The 20,767-nt window shown below is 38.8% G+C and overlaps 1 protein-coding gene across 1 annotated transcript in view; it reads right to left on the bottom strand.

Moving 5' to 3' along the window:
- FBN1 (fibrillin 1) overlaps positions 1–20,767 on the bottom strand; it is a 155,200-nt gene that overhangs the window by 89,561 nt on the left and 44,872 nt on the right. The window contains exons 7-9 of the mRNA XM_054214339.1: positions 11,181–11,378; positions 7,755–7,880; positions 3,126–3,251 (exon numbers count right to left, since the gene is read on the bottom strand). Coding sequence (XP_054070314.1) covers positions 3,126–3,251; positions 7,755–7,880; positions 11,181–11,378 — 450 coding nt within the window. The remainder of the gene's footprint in view (positions 1–3,125; positions 3,252–7,754; positions 7,881–11,180; positions 11,379–20,767) is intronic.

Below are 20,767 nucleotides of genomic sequence, written 5' to 3'. Positions count from 1 at the left end.
TTTCACAATATGTCACGTCATGTCAAACGCAATATAAGCTGTGGTGTGATTTGATGCTGCATGATAAGCCAAACCAAGTTTCTTTCTAACATACATGAACATTTCCTCTCAAAATATGGAGGAAAAGTTGCAGATATAACCTTACAATAGCAGACACCATTCCCTGAAGAAACAGTATCTCAGTTATCCAGGGCTGGTGGATTCATCTGTCTAGTAACAGTGCTTTCCAGAGTTTACTAGCTATTCTAGTGGATATAAAAATAAGCAGGGAAGTTTCTTATTATTTTGAGGAAATTGATATGTAGTGATATGTTGGGAGAGTCTGTGATGGTTCTGCCTTTTATTAGTTGGAAGTCTGAACACGGATATTACTGGCAGTACAGCTGAAAGAGTCAGTTGGTCTTTGCTTCCGAACTTTAGTTAGTTCACTCATATTATCATATAATGGAAATCTGAAATGGAGGAAAAAAAAAAATCTACTCAGATTTATCACTGGTCCTCCATTTTCTCCTGGTATGCAACTAAACTGCCAAATGCATACACTCCTTAATCATTTTAAAAATCAAATGAAGCTCTAAGGCTAACTGTTCCCCGCTGCATCTGTTATAATTTTGGTCTTCATATGGGGTGGAGAGATATTCAGATACTTGGTGTGATGGTGGGGTGGATGGTAAGGAAGGAAGTCCTCTAACAGACCCTATCCTCATGCTCTGTAATTCACCCTTCTCGGTTTTGGTCAGTACCCAGTTTTGAAACATTTAAAAGGAGTAATGGGCAGAAGTGGAGAAAGAATCTACATGGGATCTGTGAATGCACACAATGTGCCATAAAAAGGTAAACACACAACAAACATCTTTGTCTTCTACAGGTGTAAGAGCTTAACCAAAAGCCGCATCATTTTCAGAAAAAGACAGTAAGTTTGTGAGAAAAACACCAAATCCTTCCATATACCTAATCAGAAGTGATTCCTTTTTTCCCTCTTTCATTTTCTGTTCCAAATGGTGAAACACAAAAATAAGGGCAAGAACAGCAGGAAACAACTTTTTTACTGTTTCAGCTTTTAATATTTTTATATTTTTCACTAAAAAAAAATTGCATTTTGAAAAGGCAAAAAATCACCATCACCACGAAAATAGCTTTCAAGAAAAATGTACACCCCCCCCCCCCCCCCAAAAAAAAAAAGCAGCCATCAAAAAGTAACACAGTAACACTGACCAAACAAATTTATGGCGGTTGGAAGTAGAGACTAGCAGCTTTCTTCATAGCAGTCTTCATGTACTTGGGTTGAGGTGTCCTGCTCTTCAGCTCTAGGAGATATTATCTTTGCTTTGTCTATTCTAATTTTTAAGGTTTGTAATAACAGAACTCCCGGTTCTTCCTTTGTATGTTTGGCTCCAGTGCTGCTTAGTTTGAGTCCCATAAGGGATACATTTCTCAGAAGCACTTCCTCATCTCTAACAGAATAGACACGTTCAGCTAACACTTTTCACTTAAGACAGGCATGTTGTAATTAAATCAAGATTACATGTTTTGCCCAGCTCAAATACAGATTTGGGCTCTGTCCTTGTTAATATGGCAAGTATGCAGTCTGCATATTAGACATGAATCCAAAATATCTGCACATAATTAATAGTGCTTCCTATTTAGCACGTTTTGCCTTGGACACAAAGCCAAAATTTTAATGATGGCTCATAGTCTGGCGTATTACTTAACACAGCCTGTCATCATTTAAATACCTAATTCTTTAGCTGAACTATTTCAGCCTACAAATACAGTGGATAAAAAAGGCTGGAAAACCGCAAGAACATAACATGGAGGTGAATGTTGGGCAGTCCTGACTGAGCAATGACTATGAAAAGTAAAAAGCAAATGGAAATTGTGCATCTCTAGAAATTTTTTGTTACAGAAAGGTGAATCTCCTTCATAAATATTCAGTACAAGCAGCAATTAATGATTTAATGATTCACAGTCATTTCGGAGCTATTAATCTGAAGCAATAAAAGCAATTCCCACTTGCATTTCAAGCGTATAGTATGCATCCAATCTACCAAAATCCTGTTCTTGATAATGGAAGAAATATAGTTCATTTCTTACAATCTGCAGAAATAGAATGGCACCATTCAAAATGAATCATAACTCAAACTACTTCCAGATCTCTTGGATAAGTTAATATCATTTGGTTCTTTTCACTGTGAAGGGTTGGGTTTTTTTTTTACAATTTTTTTCCCAAATGATTTTCTACCAAAGGTACAAAACACAGGGTGCTCTCTTGAACCCCACTGCTGGCCCTGTGTATGAGCCTTTAAATAAACAAGCCAAAACTCAGCAAATAAACCTTTTATTTAATTCTCATTTGACAAGAATTACTCAAAAATCAGCACTGGCAGTGAAAAAAGAAATTACTGCGTAAAAATGAGAAAAAAAGATATTAATTGAATACTTGATCTGCCTCAGAGCAGGCTGTATGCTTCCCAGAAGCAATAAGTGCTAACACTACTCTATTACAGCTTTGGCAGTGCAGTGGCAGTCATTTAATTCACACAGTGGTTTCATTCCTGGTCCGGCCTTTGGAAGACAGGTTCTGCTCTGCCACAGTGAAAGTCTGAAAGAACAGCACTGCCAAATCATCAACACCGTGAAAGCAGATACAAATGTCCCACACCCAGCTTATCACACTATTTCCTTTAATGAAAAATATCTGCATTAAGTTCGTAACACTTGGAATGAGGGGGAAAAAAAAGCTGATTACCTTCTCTGTCAAGTATATTTGCTTTTCTAAATGACTGCTGAATATAACATGGATTAAATCAAAGACAAAACATGACAGCAAGAATATCAAGGGGATGTATCAAACAAGTTGTGTCTATTTTAAGGCAACAAATACGGCATAACAGAAAGACTGTAATAAGAAAAGTGAAAGGGAAGGTCACAAAGAAGAGGGAAAGAGGAAACACATCCTGCAAATGGAAAACTCATTTCAGAATACATATATTGGCACATAATGTACTTCTATATAAAAGAAGGATTTCAAGATCATGAGTTGAAATACGTTTCTGGTACCCATTTTAGATACTGATGAACGTTCATGACACCTGCTGTCTTATTATTTACAGGATTCTACTCACCTATGCACTTTAAGCCATCGGGAGCTGTATAAAACCCTGGAGGACACTTGCAGAAGTAACTGCTAACTGTGTTTGAACACTCTCCTCCATCACAGATTCCAGGAATGGTGCTGCATTCATCAATATCTTCAAGGCAAAAAGAGAAGCAGGGGCAGGTTAGCTAAATTAGTTCTGGCACGACAATAGGTATTTTATAATTAGTATTCAAGATGAAATTCAGTGTGGTCCGAGACCCCTCCTAACTTATGTACTAGGGGCATAATCAGCAGTTTTGAATCAGGATGTTTTGTTAGGCATCTAATAAACACAAGTGAAACAGAACCCAAGAAAACACTGTATCTGTAAATTGCAAAATGCCAGTTTGTTTTACTGCTTAATAATGATGTATGAAAATCTTAAACTGCAGAGGGGATTTACTAACAGTAAGTAAACCATAACCCCTCCAGTTTGAATTCTGCACACCAGAATTAAGAAAACTGCCATGGGCCCTGTAATGACCACAGTGATCAGGAGCTTAACTGTTATGTCTCGTGGTACCTCCAGCAACACAGTGTCTCCTGGCACCATCCTAAGGCAATGGTTCAATACTGACTCAAAGGGAAGCATAACACCTACTGAATTGCCCGTCCTCTTTACTGCACTGGGTTTTTTCTTGGAAATCCCCCATATAAAAGCACTGAGCAGCTAGGCACTGTTTAACTAATGCAATCTGACAGGATTATAGCTCAAAGCAGGATGACTGCAGGCAACAAAAATTACCTTTCCTGGCTTTCTCCAATAAGTGAGTGTTCTGAAGTTTCAACAGATTTCTAGACAGAAATTGTAATATCTACTGCAGAAGTCAGGCAATGTCCATAATTCCCCTCAGATTTTGTCAGCAATTTTAAAATAAAAGTCCGTGTCGTGATTTTCTTCACTAATGAATCTCAACCTATATACTAAATCATGATCATAGACACAATGCAGAAAAATTTTCAAAGTCTGCAGAAAAAAAACCTAGCAAATATGTTCATATGCCTGATAATAGCTGCATACACAAACAGAAGGAACTTGAAGCGTTTCTTTCACAGCTAGGAAGTCATGTGAATAACAACCTATGCCAGCCCCAATTGCTCCCTAATTACCATCAGTAGCCTGCCTGTGATGTGTAGTTACTTTCCCCTTGGTTTCCAGTGACTGTCTTAACAATGCAGCTGCATCTACTTAGCACTGCTCTCATACTCTAGGAACCTGGAGTCCAGCTGAGCTTAAAAACAGCTCGCTTTTTTCTACGGTACCTACAAGAAGAACCACCAAAGCAGCGCAGAAAGAGAGCTTATTCTCTAGAACGATCAATGACAACTGCCTGTCACAGCTATCTAAAATCACCCAGTTGCTCTCCTGACAGGGAGAATCCAGCCAGAAATAATGGCATCACAGGACTCTATCCAACCTCTCCTCCAGAGATCTACAAACAGATAGACACATGGCTGTAATAATGATTTCACCAACCACAAAAACTTCTGAGACTAAATACTGCAACACCACCCAACACGCCAATGCAAGGAGTGAATAATATTCTAGTCATTAAAAACGATTGGAGGAATTTAAATGTAATGCCTGAATTGGAATTTGGCCCCAACAGATGGGGGAACACCCAAAGTCCCACAGGACCGTTAATGAGCGTTTTAGCAAGCAGAGAGGATCACTGTTCTACTTCTCCTGTGAAGTCGGTAATACAAAAATTCAGTAATATAAAAATTATCAATTCCTCGTCCCCCAGGTAAAGCACTGGATGCTCTAACACCTTTGTGACCCCTTGCCTTTGCAGGAAGGGAGTGGAGGGAGTGGGGTGGCATACAGATAACCAGACCTCACAGACCAACCCATCCCAAGCGGTGCCGGGCCTTGGGCCCCCTGTGCACACATTCCTCCCCAACATCTTGCGAGTTGTCGTGATGTGGGTCGCATTCCTCGCTCGGGTGTGAGAGAGGGGTGTGACTTTTTGTTCGATGCTACTTCAAGGGTGTTGCCAAAGCCTCAAGTCCGAGCGCTCTGGGAGCGCTGCTAAGAGACTTCTGGGTTCTGCTCCAGGATTATACTCCGCAGGAGTCCCAAAAGTCTCAGTGACAAAAAATGTGGAAATTGAATTTTGGTCTGAATAGAGCCCTTAATTAACAGAGAAAAATGCAGTCGTAAATGGATCTGATTCAAGCATTTTCTAACTCATATTCACCAATGTTTATCTTAAAGTCAGTGTTGCCACTGTTTATATAGAGTCCGACCTTTTTAAAAGCAAAATCATCATTCTTTATTTTAGGGTTGAGGCTAACCCAAACAGTATTTCACTATTTATATTAGTGTTGACATTCATATAAGCAACATTGTCATTGTTAAGTATGCGAGTTTTATAAAGGTAAGTATATGTGATGTGCTTGCAGATGTCACTAATTTTTCCTGTCACTCCAGGAAAAAACATTCCCCACAATTACCACAAAAAAGTATTTACCTCAGATTAATGCAACTGGAAGAGGAATGGTGACATGAAGCAGTGAAAAAATGTAACACTTAAAATAGTTTTCCACCAGCTATGCTAATAAAGAGAACTTCAGCCAACACACCTCATTTCCCATCTTGTTGCGTCGTCTCACTGGTCTATCATGATCTTACTTTAATGGGGACCCACTGAAAAAACAGTAGTGGTAATGCAGCAGGTAGCACCCAGTTCTACTGAACCAGTGATCAAGGCTACATTATAGCTGCCAGCAGTCCTACTTGCTGGATAAGAAGTTAAACCATGCACATGATCAGATATTAATTATTATGTATTAGAATTAACTACAGCTAATTACTATAAGGCAAATACCTTGTCTTATATTGGAGATTTCAACTTAAAACCCAAAGGGATAATTTAAAAAAGCAGAATGGAGATTCTGTTGTTACGTGACTATGCTCTTAACTGTTGAATCACTATCCTATTTCATGCCACTGGTATAAACGTACTACTTCTAATTCTTTGAATTCTATTAATACCTACACACCTTGAAATAAAACTGCTTGGTACATGCAATATGGAGATGCAATGGAAGCAAGTCTCTGTCTGCTGAGGTTAAAAAATTTACTGGTATGGAATACAGAAAGGAAACTTCATCCTATCTTCGTAACCATGCGATCACTCCAAAGGGATTTCACAAGATTGTGTAAATTTGTGGCAGGATTTGGGAAAGAACCAAGCTCTCCCAGGTTTTAGGGTCTAGTCCCTCAACTACTACCAAGTGCAGGCTCTGAAGGTGGTGGTTATTTGGGGTTTTTTGTTCTATGGGATTTATGTTTGGTTTGTCTTTGTTTTTTTTACATGATTCAGCAACTGAAAAAATACCATAGGAATGTTTATACAATGAAGCCCGTGCAAGCCTACAGTTCTCAGTCTTTCAAGTACTAATACTTAACAAGGCACATGTTCAGTCTGTCTTATTCACCATGTTCTTGGTATTTCATCCACAGAAGGAAACACTTGCAATGTTGTTGCACCCTAAAGTTGTGTGACTTTCTGCCAAAATCCTTGGCAGTCAATACGAAAACCATGCTGTGTACAAACTCTTCTGAAATTGCTTTCCTTAACCTGCAATTAAATGATGAATTTATACTTGAAATAGGGATTTTTCTTCTGAAAAACTTCTGCCAAAATGACTAAAAAATTCTGAGTGCTACCTTAAAGGCACCTGATGCAAGAAAGGGTGGTGCATAGACACCTTACTCTCACAGTCACACATCTTTATGATATTGAAAGTCAGCACTCCAAAAATCACTAACCACTTATGAAACTTGTCTGCTCAAATTAATTAAATTTTTGCCTAATGACTGAAAGGAAAATCAGTTGTAAGAGCTTAAAAACTACCTGGACTTCACAGTAAAGAAGATGAATCAAAGTTGTGCAATTGACACATTTCAGTACTATGTTCCTTATGTACCCAAAATACTCTTAAAGCAAAGGAGACGCCTATGCCCAATTATTATATTATAGGGAGAGAAAAAAATACTATGAAATCACAGTTAAAAATTAATAAGATTCCATAATCACGCACTGCAAATTTCCACACTAATATCTAGCACCTGTTGTACTTCCAAAATAGGATGACCAATAAGGTAAAATGATTGTCCTTCTTTAACATCTGCAACTGTAAGGATGAGTTCAGAGTATAGTCCTGCAGTCTTCACTCAGCAGTGTTGAACTCCCACTAATGTTAAATACAGTTTACCTGAGCAGGCGGGAATGTGTTGAACCTTCCAGTCATATAAACTTTTTGGTTAAAAGAACCACACCGATACGTGTGCCTCAAGCATTTCTAAAGCAACATATCGGTTAAAAATACTTTTAATGTTTAATTTGTTTCAGATGTACCTTTAAGTCTTTAAAATATTACGTGAATAAAAGGCTGGAAAGAGCTGCAGGGCCATTATTTAAGATTTTCTCGTTTAGAAGGAGAAAGGACTGTTATTTGTATTTGTTGTGAAGAATGCTATTTGCAGATACAAGTGCAAAAGAGACTGGAAAGTTTGTTACAAACTTCTAAACAAAGTTAGCCCCAAAAAGACAACTTCTCCCCCCCCCAGTCTTTACTTTCAGAAGAAAGTTCTAAAAGTTCTTACCGTCACATTTTTGTGTCACTTCATTAAACTTGTGTCCAGCTGGGCATTTGCACTCAAAAGATCCAACAGTATTAATGCAATTTCCCCCTTGACAGATCCCAGGGATGGCTTGGCACTCATCCACATCTATCATGTAAAAAAGGAAAAACACCCACTTTTAATTCATTTCTCAAGAACAGCCATAATAATTTGTCTACACAGAAATTAAAGTAAATATGCCTAAATCCATTCTTCACCCATCATAATATTATGATACTTGCTTACGAAGACAGACACTAATTTTGTAATTACTCTATGCAAAGTATGATTAAGTACAGTACTCTAAATATTTTCTGCAAGAAATCACATAGTTATTATTGTTACAGACATTAAACATCTAACTGCTATTGCTTTGTTTTTCCAAAACATCTGGGGAACGGTGTGCAGAGAAGACAGCCTGCCAAAACCCAGGTTCCTTTAAAGTATCTGAAGCTGGGCACCCAAAATCACTTCCCCCTTGGCAAGTCTATACAGTGCACAGCCCCCCAGCGCCAAGATGCAGGAGCCGCAGAGGAGCAGAGCGCAATGTGCATGGCGGGGGCCTCATGGAGAGGCACAGGGAACTGCATAGTCATTACTGATGGGAATGATTAACTTGTCACTCCAGTTAAGATCAGCACCAATGACCTTAAGCTGGGGATTCAACTCAAGGGAGTCTCATAGCCATAATTAATGTCTCAGGAGAAATTATTAATTACCTGCTGATACATTCATAAATTTGAAAAGTTTTTTTCCCCACTTATTTCTCTCTCTTTGCTTTTAATTTTTTCACTCGAGAAAATGAAACAACAAAGATGATATCACAGGCTAGGTAGGAAGCTCAAGACAAACATTTTCAAGAGGCCCCAGTTTTTGGCCTCAGAGCTATTTTTGCACAACAACATGTGTGTCGTCACTTAGCTGCAAAAGTGTTGCTATGGCTTAGTAACCGCTAGAGAAAAGAGACTGAAGGAGGAGGAGTGGCACTGCAATAGCAGAGCGCGGAGGCCTGGCTCACAGTCCCCGGGGGCTGCCCCGTGTCTGCTGCTCCCTGTTCTTCGGGAGCAGAGGGAGCACTTGCCACTCTCCAACCCAAACGCCTGCGCTTCTTCCCTCGTTTCCCCAGGGAGTACCAGCTCCTGCTGGTAAAACCCGATTTCTCAAACTCTTGGGCTTCACACTAGGATCGGTTTCAACACAGGGACACAAGCTGAAGGAGATGACGCCTTCAAATCTCCCTTTACAAATCCCAGAGAGCCAGCTGTAAAGTGTCTTGTAGTCTGAAAAGCAAAGTATTATGTCTGTACAAAAGGCCAAGAGGCAATTTCCCTGGAAGCCACAAGTAGGAAGCTTCAGGAATGCCAAAGGGTATATCTGTACCACATCGCAGAGCATTATGTAAAGATCCCTGGGCTGACTGAACTGGGTCGGGGGGTGCAGCAGCGGAGCCAGAGCAGTGCTGTCCCGGAGATAACTGCTGTGCTGGGAGGCACAGAGCCCTAGCACTGCCTCAGCACCCTCGACACAGCCACACTGCTGCTGCGACTCCAGCTACAGCAATATGCTCTGCTTGAATAACAGTAATCAGCCAGACTTCATGGCACTGTACTGACTTAAAAAAAAAAAAAAAAGTAATTAAAAAAAATAGAAATCATGCTCCTGAGTCACAACGTCTTGTTTCAAAATCCCACCTTTTGGCTTTCATTTTCCTCCTTTGTATCTTTAAAAATCTCAGCTGTGATATTAATTTAACTTCCAGCCAGCCAGACAAAGTCGAACTGTGGGCAGCAGTATTCTATTTACTTTTTAAAATAAACTTGCCCTCCCCTCCGTTTTAATTTTTTCTGACTTCTCCACACAATAATAATGGTTCCTTTTTCTCTTCAGAGAACCTGGATTTTATTTAACCTGCTTTCCCTTATTTAGATTGAATATGGATGTGAAATCCCTGAAATGTCTTCAGTCTGAATGGTTGTTATCTGATTTCAAAAGGACTGGATTTAGTACAATTGTATGAAAAATAAAGCTAATATGTGGTTCCATAGCAGATCTGTTGAAATTATGAACACGTTACAAGAGAAGGGAAAACTGGAAAGTACAAGTCAAACACACAGGGCCAAAATTGTGTTGGCACTGCATATAGATTAGCATAAATGTAGCTGCAGCAAGCAGAAGTAACCTTATTCCGAACTGCACAATCCCATTAGAGAGGTCACTGCAGCTTTTCCGTGACACAAACAAGAGGGATATAACTAGGTGTGGCATGAGTTCAGGGGTGTGGGCCACATATTTATGCACATAAGATTTCAGAAGTGTCCAGAACCTCAATTCACAGATTTCTGCACAATTTAGTTCTGACCTTTACAGTGAGAGGGGCAACAGAATGGCTGAGGTCAAAATACACGCACATTATGTGGCATACACATCAGTGGTGCCCATCTCAAAAGTTCATCGTGCCTGTCTGCAGGCACCAGCCAGGGCTTGGCCTGTGACAGAGGATATCTACATTTTTAGTCCGATGGAATGCCTTGAAGTCCTTCATAAGAATTTCATGATTAAATAAAATTACTCATAGATTTGTCATCTTTATCTCCCCTATTTTCAAAAATATTGTAACTTATTAGAAAATGTTAGACAGATTGAAATAAACTAGCCCCAAAGATACGGTCCTGGGAATGTATAATCCACATCAGTTTAATACATAGCTGCCCCTGTTAACTTTCTCCTGTTTCCTGCCAGACATCCAGACAATAAAAGAATTTATACAGCTGGAAGTATTAGAATAAAAGCCAAAAGCAGTGTAAGGACTTTCTACGGTAAGGCATGCTCTGAAAGAAGTAAGCAACATCTGGGTGGATTTTACAATTTGAAACAAATGCAAATGCATTTCCAAAATTGTATAAAATATATAATAGGGCATTTCAGATGGCACGACATGGGCTTTTCTCCAGGTCGAAGCAGGGTTGCTCAAGAGATAAGACACCCAAGATGAATCCAAAATCAACAAATTTTAGCTAAAAAGTCCCACACCAGATAAATAGAACAGTATTGCCACAGATTGATTTTTGCATGTTTTGAGTGCTTTTTCAAACAGAATAAATTCCTCCACGGAATGATCGAATGGTACGCTCAGAAAAACACCATTATAGAACCAAGGGAAAGGGCTGCTGGCAGTGAGAAATTCATTAAGATGCTGGCTGCTCTCACATGACCTAAGTTACTAATGTACTCACTTGAACACCAGGCACTCACTGAGTCATGAAGTAATGCATCTGACAATGTTTTTCCATTCTTCACACATATAGCTGAGAATGGCTTAGGACAGGTTATTCACAGCAGTGTAACTCAATTAAGGTTAATCCAGTAACAATTTCAGCAGCTTTTGGGGAAGCTTTGCTGCTAACTTACCTTGACAGGCCCCAGTTCGAATGTTTGGAATGAAGCCTCGGCGGCAGGGATGCGGCTGGGCAGGACACATTTCACAGGGGTGGCCCCAAGCTCTCCCAACGGTTGCACAGCAAAGGGTTTTTGTGCAGACTATTCCACTGAGCTGTCCCTGGCACATCTGGTTGGTTATCAAAGTGAAGCAAGGGCCGGTCCTGTAATCTGCACCAGAGACAGGAAACCTAATCAGCATCACAATAAAAATGCACAACAAAACTCATAATACAGCAAAACAGCAGCACATTTAGGCAAGTCTTCTGCAAATAAATTGCCCACCAGCCCAACAATTTTACTTAGCAGTGTTCTGCAGAGGATTTTTCTCAAGTTTTCTTCTCATTCAAATCCACTGAAAATAAGCAGTTCTATAGATACATTGTGACTATTTTACCAGGAGTATTACGCACTTAAGATTCTGCAGGTCCCCTTTGCTGCTTGGTTTAATCTCTAGTAATACTCTTTGGGAGGACTTTTCATCAGTTGGTTTTAAATGTTCAGTGCATTAATTAAAGTAATACTGATAAAAGAGTTAGGACATGTTTATTTCCACAAGTGTTGTTCTCAAATAAGTCTCAAGGAAAGACACTACAGACTGCAGGAAGTTTTTTGAGGACAGTTTTCACTGTTATTTAGGCATATGCTGTACCAGATATGGGGGTAAGCTTTGTCTACACTACAGCTGAATGGAGGGCATGTGGAACACATCTGCTTTGATTTGTTTATGGTAGGACAGGCCACTTAGCCCACAGACAGAATTAAGCTAAGATGTTCATAAAATACTAGTAAGAGGCTTTATTTTGTTCCATTCTCCAAGGGCAACAACCAAACAGTGGTATTGCCAGCTCCCGCTGTCTTCTGTACATCCGGGGTGCACACTCTGTTAATCCTTCACAAGTGACCCTAAAATGTTTTCTGCTATGGTGCACCAGGACAGAGTCCAGCGTCCTGTAAGCAGAGCCAGCAAATTACGAACCTGATGTTTGTCTGTTCTGAAATAGTTACCAGGTGCCTCGGCCAAGGACACTAAGTAATCCACGCTATCTTACAGTCATGACATTATAAATTCCTCCAATTTTCATGCCACTTCCAAACTTTGTTAACAATAAGATGTTTGCGCGACTCATTGATACAAAGTGTTAAATAGGGCAGAACAGATGCCTTTCCCATCTGCGCCATCTCCCCACACCAGATGCACCTTGAAAATTATCATTTAACTAACCCTCATCCCAATCCAGGGATGCTGTGTCCATATACTATAATTCTGCTGATTAATCAAGCCACTCTTTGATATAATACACAAAATGGCTTACAGAAGTCCTGTAAGCTATACAATAGTGCTATATTGTAACTATTATCTTCATCAATGAAACACAATCTTCTCAGAAAGGATATCAAATGAGTTTGAAAGACCTATTTCTGATTAATTTGTACTAAATGACACTAAATACCATTTACTCTTCATTAACTACGTATTACATCATATAATTGCTATTCTACCTTTTGCCTGTTTAACAGACCTACAATCACCCAGATCATCTCTTTTCCTTTTAAAATATTGGAACAACAATAATCTTCTTCCAGCCTCTGGAAATTTGTCATTTATTTCCAGATTTATGGAGGATTAACCTGCATGATGTGAGAACCCTATAGCTAAGCTCTTTTCAGCCTCCCTGGCGCTGGTTAGCTGGACTAGCTGTATAAAAATATGTAAATGCAATTACTGCTATTTAATGTCATCCTTAAATGCTATCAGATTGCAAACATAAAATTTCTGTCTTATCCCTTCCACACAGTACAGCTACATTTACTGAACACTTCTCCCTCCTCTTTCCTAGCAATTCTGTCAGCTTCATTATGAAATGGGTCAGAATCTCTAATAACATCTCTCTTACCCATCGTTTCTTAATTCCTTTCCAACACCTTAACTTTTTTTGGTTTGGTATTTTTCATTGTGCCCCTCCACTTCCCCATATTAATTTTCTACACTAGAGCTTCTATCAAGTTCTTCTCCTGTTTTTAAGCATTTTTGTAACTGCTTTCATTTTCCTAGTTAGCTGGGCTTGTTTTGCTCCTGTCAAAACTTGCATTACCTTCTTTCTCATTTCTCATTGTAGAAATTCAGCTCTGGAAGCACGTAGTACAAACCCAAATATTACTGGTTTTATCTTATTCCTTCAACACACAAATTAATACAAATAAGTCATGATTCATTATAGCTATCAATTAAAAAATTTTAGTTCCAAGATCGATTCTTCATCCTTGAGCAAAATGAGGTCTAGGACAGTTATCTACTTTACTGTAGGCAAAACTCCCAATATTAAAATTCCTAATATTAGAACAATAGATGACAATTACTTTATACACCACGGTTTTGTGTCAGCAACAGGAAACCTCCAGTCTGCCTCCTCAGAATGAAGTCCCTCATTGTAGATTGTCCCTATGCCGTTTATATATAGACAGTTTAAAAGAGAGTCATTTTGTTCTCTGTCGCAGCGGGAAGCACGCGTCAAACAGTAGTGAATAACCCATCTTGTATTTTATGGTAGAATATGAATGGATCAGCATTTACAATTGTTTGCTTTCAAGCTATAAATGACTTAGCAGTGGCTAATACAACTTAGAAATATGGTGAACTCAATGAAGTTAACTTTATAATCACGCAAATCTTTCCACAAGGTTTCAGTAAGAAGTGGTAGGTCAAATATGTACTCAAAACCAAGCAAAGCCAGCTCCTATTTGTTATTATGCAAGTTCAAAGCACTTTAGTATAGAGAACTATAGACTTTATTTTCACCTCATCTTTTGCCTTGGTAAATTTTATTCTTAATACTCAGCTTTCTGCTGACTACAGCTTTCCTTCTATTTTCTCAAATACAATCATTCGCCTTTTCACAAGTAAGATTTTCTTTTGCGTTCTTAATGGAAAATTCTAAAGGTCAGAAAATGCATACGAAAAATTTGGATGTACACACCGAGCAATGGCCACAAAGATCCACACTTCAAGTCCATTTTTTTTTATACAGAGGCTTAATAAAAAGAGCTCTAAAACTAAAGCGCTCAGAGTAGTGAGTTTAAGATTTTTTGACACATTACAAGATGAAGGCCTACGAGAAGGAAATGGGATTCCACTAACACAATAGCAAAACAAAAAGGGAATGGTATCACATGTAAAGAGACATCCTTGAGTTATATCATTTCCCTTCAAAGTGTTTGGTTTTATGAGTTATGCTGATTTCAGAAGATGCAGTAAACCCTAGGGTCTTTGCTACAAGGCACTGACTTGACTTATGAGCTTAAAACATCAATCTTTATTTTGTTAACAACACAATTTCCTTATGTGTTCATGCCATTTGCGATTACTTCAATGAGTAAAGCTCAAACACAAGGTTCCAAGTGATCAGTCAGGAGTTGAAAAGAGAGAAAGGGGAAAAATATAGCCAGAAAAGCTATTACACAATTTGTTTGTTTGTTTGTTTTTCCCCAGAGGTTATTTCATTTTAACTGAAGAATGTGGAATCTTGAAATTATGTTAATAAAATTATTTTTTAAAGACATGTAACCGATAATTCAAATGTTTTAAGTCACTTCTAATGCAAATTTCAGCACGTGCAAGCAGCCTTCAATAAGGCATTAGTCACGGTTATCTAACAACTTTATCTGCTTCTTCACATACTTCTTAGCTATTTTGATACGGAATAATTCCACAGGGAGCCTCAGACAAGTGAGAAGATGGCAGAAACTGTAAAACCACACTAAGTTCATGCACTGACAAAAAGAGCAAGAGGGCAATAGAACAAGGCTGGTTTACACCATGCAAGAATCCAGCTTATTAAGTCCACAGGAAAGGATCAAGCTGCATTTTGATCTAAAACTTGTTCCTGTTTCAGCCACAATCATCCAATAATTCAAGTTATCTTCTCAAAAGATCCTGTATGTTCCTAAAAGCACCAGAAAGGCTGCTGAAATATGTAATACTGGCAGGCTTTGATCAAAACCAAGTACCGCAATAAATAATGGTAATTTTTCCAAGTAACGCTGGACAGCACCAAAGAGACTCTGAGCACGAGGATAATGCAAGACTTTCGACACCACATACACATCTTAAGCCCTCAGTTCATATTAACCTCTGTTTGTTTTCAAGCACAATGTAGTTTTTAATATAAAAATACAGTTTAAAAATTTTTGAGCTAATGGAACGCACATTAAACAATGATGCTAGTGCAAGGATGCTGGATGAAATTCTGGTCACTCTTTCCTTTAAGATTCATTCCTTACAAATCTCCTACAAAGAGTTCTTGATGTTTCAAATTAACAGCCTGATTTTGCAAACTGATAACCACCTGTTAGGGAGGTTGACAGACTCCTCCACCCCTGTTAAAATAAATGGAAACTGAATGGGTGCAAAGGTTGAAGGATGGGACCCTAGCAAGCCAGCATTTATCTTGTCACTATCAAGAGCTCATTATTGAAAACAGGAAAATGGCCATCTCTTGCCATCATAAAGAAATTGATAATGATAAAATGAGTGTTGTTTTTCCAGTTCTCAGCACACAGCATGCACAGCTCACACAGTACCTTGCGCTGCACACTAGCTGAGAGGCAAACCCAGAACGTTGCTTGGAGGGAGGAAGCATTCCTGCTAGCTGTTAGCACTTCCCGTGGGTAAATTCTGCATGAACCCCCAAATCCAGCCAAGACTGCTGTGTAACTGAAACCACCCTCAGCAATGCAAACTGGCAACTTTCCCTTTCTTTAGTACAGGGGAAAAGGGAAAGAAAAGAATACTCCATTATCATACAAATACTGAAAGAAAGGTCAGAAAGGGCTCTAAGGCAAGTGAAGTACCTTAAAGCTGATCTTTATTACAGCTTACTTTCCTGCCTAGCAGCATTTTTGTTTCTGCTGTTTGGCGGGTTGGTTTTGTGGTTTTTTTACCAGCTGGGGATAGAAGAGGAACGTGGGAAGTGAGACAAGGCAGAAACACTGTCTCATCTCTGCAAAGGCTACTCAGCACCGCTCACGTCTGACCCATTGCGCTTGATAGCCACTGCCACTGCTTGGCCAGCCATCAGAAAAGAGAACCACAACCAGTTGTACCTGTGAATGCTCTTTTGGAAACTGATCTCATAGAGTCAAAGAATAAACTCTAGCTAAATAACTCAGTCTGAGTTTCAAGTAGCAGAATCCTTTTAACACAGTACATGACTTCAGGCAAAGTTCAACTATTTTTTTCTTAAGCACCCAAAATGTGTATTTCTAATGGAAATAAAAAAAAAGAATTTTATAGTAATTCTGTTTTTCAGTGGCATTCTTAAAGTAAAAAGTGGATTTTTAAATGGTAAGAAAACTAGTAACTATGCAGTTACAAGCAGAAAAAAACACTGGGTAATTAAAATGCAGCACTCTGCAGGCAGGTGCAGGAACAGTATGAGAAACTGAGCTTCCAGCTTTCCCTGGCCTGGAATGGTGTGTGCTGAGAATGCTATATATCAGAAAAGATATCACATCCCTGTTATAGAGGGGGGAAGTTTGCCTTAAACACAACTTTTAGATTATGAAAAGTAGGATTAGAATTAGAAAAACAGATGATGGGATTTCCAAAGGAGTTTCCAAAAATGTCCAGTGGCTGGACACTTACATACGGGAAAAACTAATGGGGGAGAAGGGAACTCCAAATGTATCAACTCACATGTCACCAATAAGAATGATATGAGAATGACATCAAGCAAATTATATTTTTGGAGCAGAGATAAAGAGAGTGTTTAAAAAAAAAAAAAAAAGCTTTTACTGAGCCATGAATGAAGAATCTTAAATTAATCCTAAAAATAAACACACATATAATCATATTTACCAAAGCCGATTTAGGTGTGCTTGCACAAACGAAACTCCTATCACTTTTCCTGAGTTTAAAAACCAGGAATGGAAGAAAAGTATATCAGATATTCTGATCTAAAATCTGAATTAAATGGTGACACAATGGGAGTATGGACATGATAAGAAACTCCAACTCTTGAAATTATAGTTCTTTGAGCAAGCCGTGTTTCTTGAAAGGATTTGAAACCATACAATACCTCTCACTATACAAATGACCATACTGTTAATGGAAAAACATAGCTTCCATCACTGTATGTTTCACTGTACTTCAGTCATTTTACTCGCTTCTAGAGAAGGTAGCAATACTTTTAAAAACAATGGAGAAAACCACCATGTGCCTCACTTCAGGAGGCAGGATCTGCTGTGTCTGCAGCGAGAATTTTTGCAGTAAAAATTCCAAGAATTATAAAGAATCTCAGAACGGACACATGAGCAGTAAGCACCACCATAGCACAGAGAGTTACAGAACTCAAAGGCTGAGCATTTCAGGCTCAATTTCCAAATGTCCTTCAAAGTGATTCTAGGTATTTTCAGACACACTAAAATCTCCTGACAACATCAGAGAGAACAAAGAGAATGCTTTACAGACATACCCCTCCCAAAAAATTAACCCAACCTGCGTGTGTCACTGTATCAGAGAAATAGGGAAAGGCAATACGCTCCTAATTCCATTTTCACTTGCAAAACGTTCCTATCAGTTGCTTGTAGGCTATCATGAAATCAGATTTTGCATACAGGACTTTGTGGCTTTCAAGTGAGGTCAGAAAAGTGAATGACCATGCTCAGCAACCCATGGGATAGCTACTCCTTACCTCCGTCTTTCTTAATAGGGGATGCGTCACACGTCTCGCTTCATGGACTGAATCAAGACCAGACACACAACACACAACTCCCATGTTAGCTCAATGCACTGACTTCCAACCATTTAAGAAGTCAGACACAGTAATTCTCCATCCACAGGTGACACTGAAATGCCAGTTGATAAATGCATCCAATCACAACACTCTTTTTTCCACACGGGCCGTTTCCTTAATAATTACTCACTGTTAAGCACTCCCTGTCCTCTCCTCCCCCCAGCCAGACACCATTACTCACCCCAGTCAGATCCCAATGTGTCATCATTGGAAAGTACATGGCAAAGATAGCAGAGGGTGTTCAGAAGGAAAGAAAACAAAACTTGCTAAATATTTTAAAACTTATTTCCTACGATGTCTAACACTCCTTACCAATGAGGTTTAGCTGTGGTATGGGAAGAAATTATCACCATGCCACTTCTGTCTGCTCCCTTCCAGTGCTGGATACGGCTTCACATATTAACAAGACCCTTTCCCAGCTGCTTCAGCGCACAGCGCAGCACGGAGCTCAAATTGCTGAGATGTAACACTGGCTAGTGCTAAGATGTCACTGGAACTAGGGACTCGGAGTGCAACCATTCAGGCAGTGTTTCTGGCAGGGGTATAAATCTGGCAGCAGCAATGTCTCAGAATACCACAGCTGTGCTGCGGACAGATCACAGCTCCGAGTTGCCTCTCGTTATTTTAACAAGAGTAAAAAACATCCATGGAAGCATATCTAACACTTGCAATAAATAACTTCCACTGGTATCGTAACTCTTTATTCTGTATTAGTCAGCCACAAAATTCAGTTACTGCCTCATATATTCCAGCCCCAGGAATATTATCCTCTAATTCATGATTCTGATGACCCCATTTCTGCATGTCTTCCTCACCTTTGCTTGCTTCAAATTGTTCTCATATATTGACTTGCTGGCACACTTCAGCCTAAATTTATTTTCCATTCTGTAAGCTGCTTCACAAATCCATTTCTGCACAGATGATCTGTTTAACATGTTTATCTAGCAAATATTATCTAGTCTTCCTAGGATACTGATTAAAGAACAGGACTTTTAAACAACAGCTTACTAACCATGTGAAACTAACATTATCAGTTGCATTCAATGTACAGAACTCAAGCTGACCATTTTCAAAAGTATTTTGGCAACCCATTTTCAAGAACAAATATACAACTATTTTCATGCCAATTTTGTTCTTGCAACTGACCCAGTTCTCGAAGTCTGTAACTGAAAAGTAATAACATTACAGTAATAAAATAAAAAAATAATGTTCAAAATATTATTATAGAATTGGAGTGATTTGTTGCACACATTTTAATCCAACACGCAGACTAAGCATTTCACCAAAATCAAGGCTTTAGTTCTGTTGTTCCCAATTATGTGCGGCAGCAGTCCAAATACAGAAAATTGTTACCACATTTTATTCTTTTCCATGATGAAGAAAACAGTAAGCAATGCAGCTAAATGCAGAAAAACTTCTCATTTCTGAATAATCAGTTACCTGACAGACTCTTACCCACCCTACTTTGCTGTATAAGCTACAAAAGAACACTTCTTTGCAGATTTTAATTTTTCCAATTTCTTTCACAGGCTAGCAACAATGAAATAAAATTCTGAGTTGATTTCCATCTCTCTTTTTGCAAAAAAGTAACTAACTTTGGTGACATATTTATTGTCAAGACCGGATGATTATAAAGGAGAATGGATTCAATTGAAGAACTCTGGAAGTTTCACTTAAAAAGAACAAGTTGGCTGAAGTTTATTACTACTTTTTAAAAAGAGTTCTTAAGAAGTGCCACGTTATAGAAACTCTCTTAACATACCACCAAGTATTAACTATTAAATAGCAAGGTAAAGACAAAGCTAGTCGACGAGCTCTGTGTATTTCTTCTCTTTGCCTGCAGAAGACACTGACTCTAAAATAACTGAGACTACCCCAAAGCAGGGCGAACTGTGCAAGAAAAATAGATCCTACTGACTTACAGAATATTGAATAGACCAACATCGAAAGAAAGGGAAAATGCTTCCAGACAATGCAACACACAGGTTTTAAAGAGATAGTGCTCACATTTACTGGTACAATACATTAGAAATAACCTTTTTTTTTTTTTTGTCTAAAATATAACTGTTCCTCTGCAGTGTCATGAAACACAATACAATTGCAGAGCACTGGAACGAAATTCAGTCCAGAACTGAAAACGGGTTATAAATAATAAAGGGGACGTGAGAGGAGAAAAGGAGCCAATTTCACTGCTCAAGCTAAGTGAAATACAATGAGTAAACATACAGCGGGAATGGTGAGAAGTTGACTCACTTTCAGTGTGGATGGCTTAAAGGGAAGGCAGTAAATGTTAATAATGATGTTTTGGGTGCTGGTAAGTATATATTATCATAATGACATACAGACAAATAACTTTTGTGGTCCTAACAGAATGCAGAACTTCTAAAGTCCTGGCAGCTCTTTAACAAGGTAATTAGAGCAATCAACAATTTCTTCTTACTCCTTTATAAGAGCTGCCAGGAATCTTCTGGCTTGTCCTAAGCAAGCTCCCTCTTTGCCATAACCCAAAAAGACCAGCACTCCTGAGAAATTATGGCGGTGGAAAACTTCCACGGACCGAAAGCAAGAAGCACGCAGATTGTATTCCCGTAAAGATCCTTCTCCACACAGCAGACAGCTCTCTGGCCAAACTTCTCCAGCCAGGCACTCACCCGGATTTTTGTATTCTCAATACTTCTCATATACATGTATTTTTAGTGGTATGCTTTTAGTGATGTCAGATTTGATATGATGTAAATACTGAATATTTTTTTTATTAGCCTGAAG

Source organism: Rissa tridactyla, chromosome 9 (assembly GCF_028500815.1).
Source record: "Rissa tridactyla isolate bRisTri1 chromosome 9, bRisTri1.patW.cur.20221130, whole genome shotgun sequence".
In the NCBI taxonomy this organism is placed as follows: Eukaryota; Metazoa; Chordata; class Aves; order Charadriiformes; family Laridae; genus Rissa; species Rissa tridactyla.
Note: the sequence above shows the minus strand (reverse complement) of the source record. Positions and strands in the feature narration are given on the sequence as shown.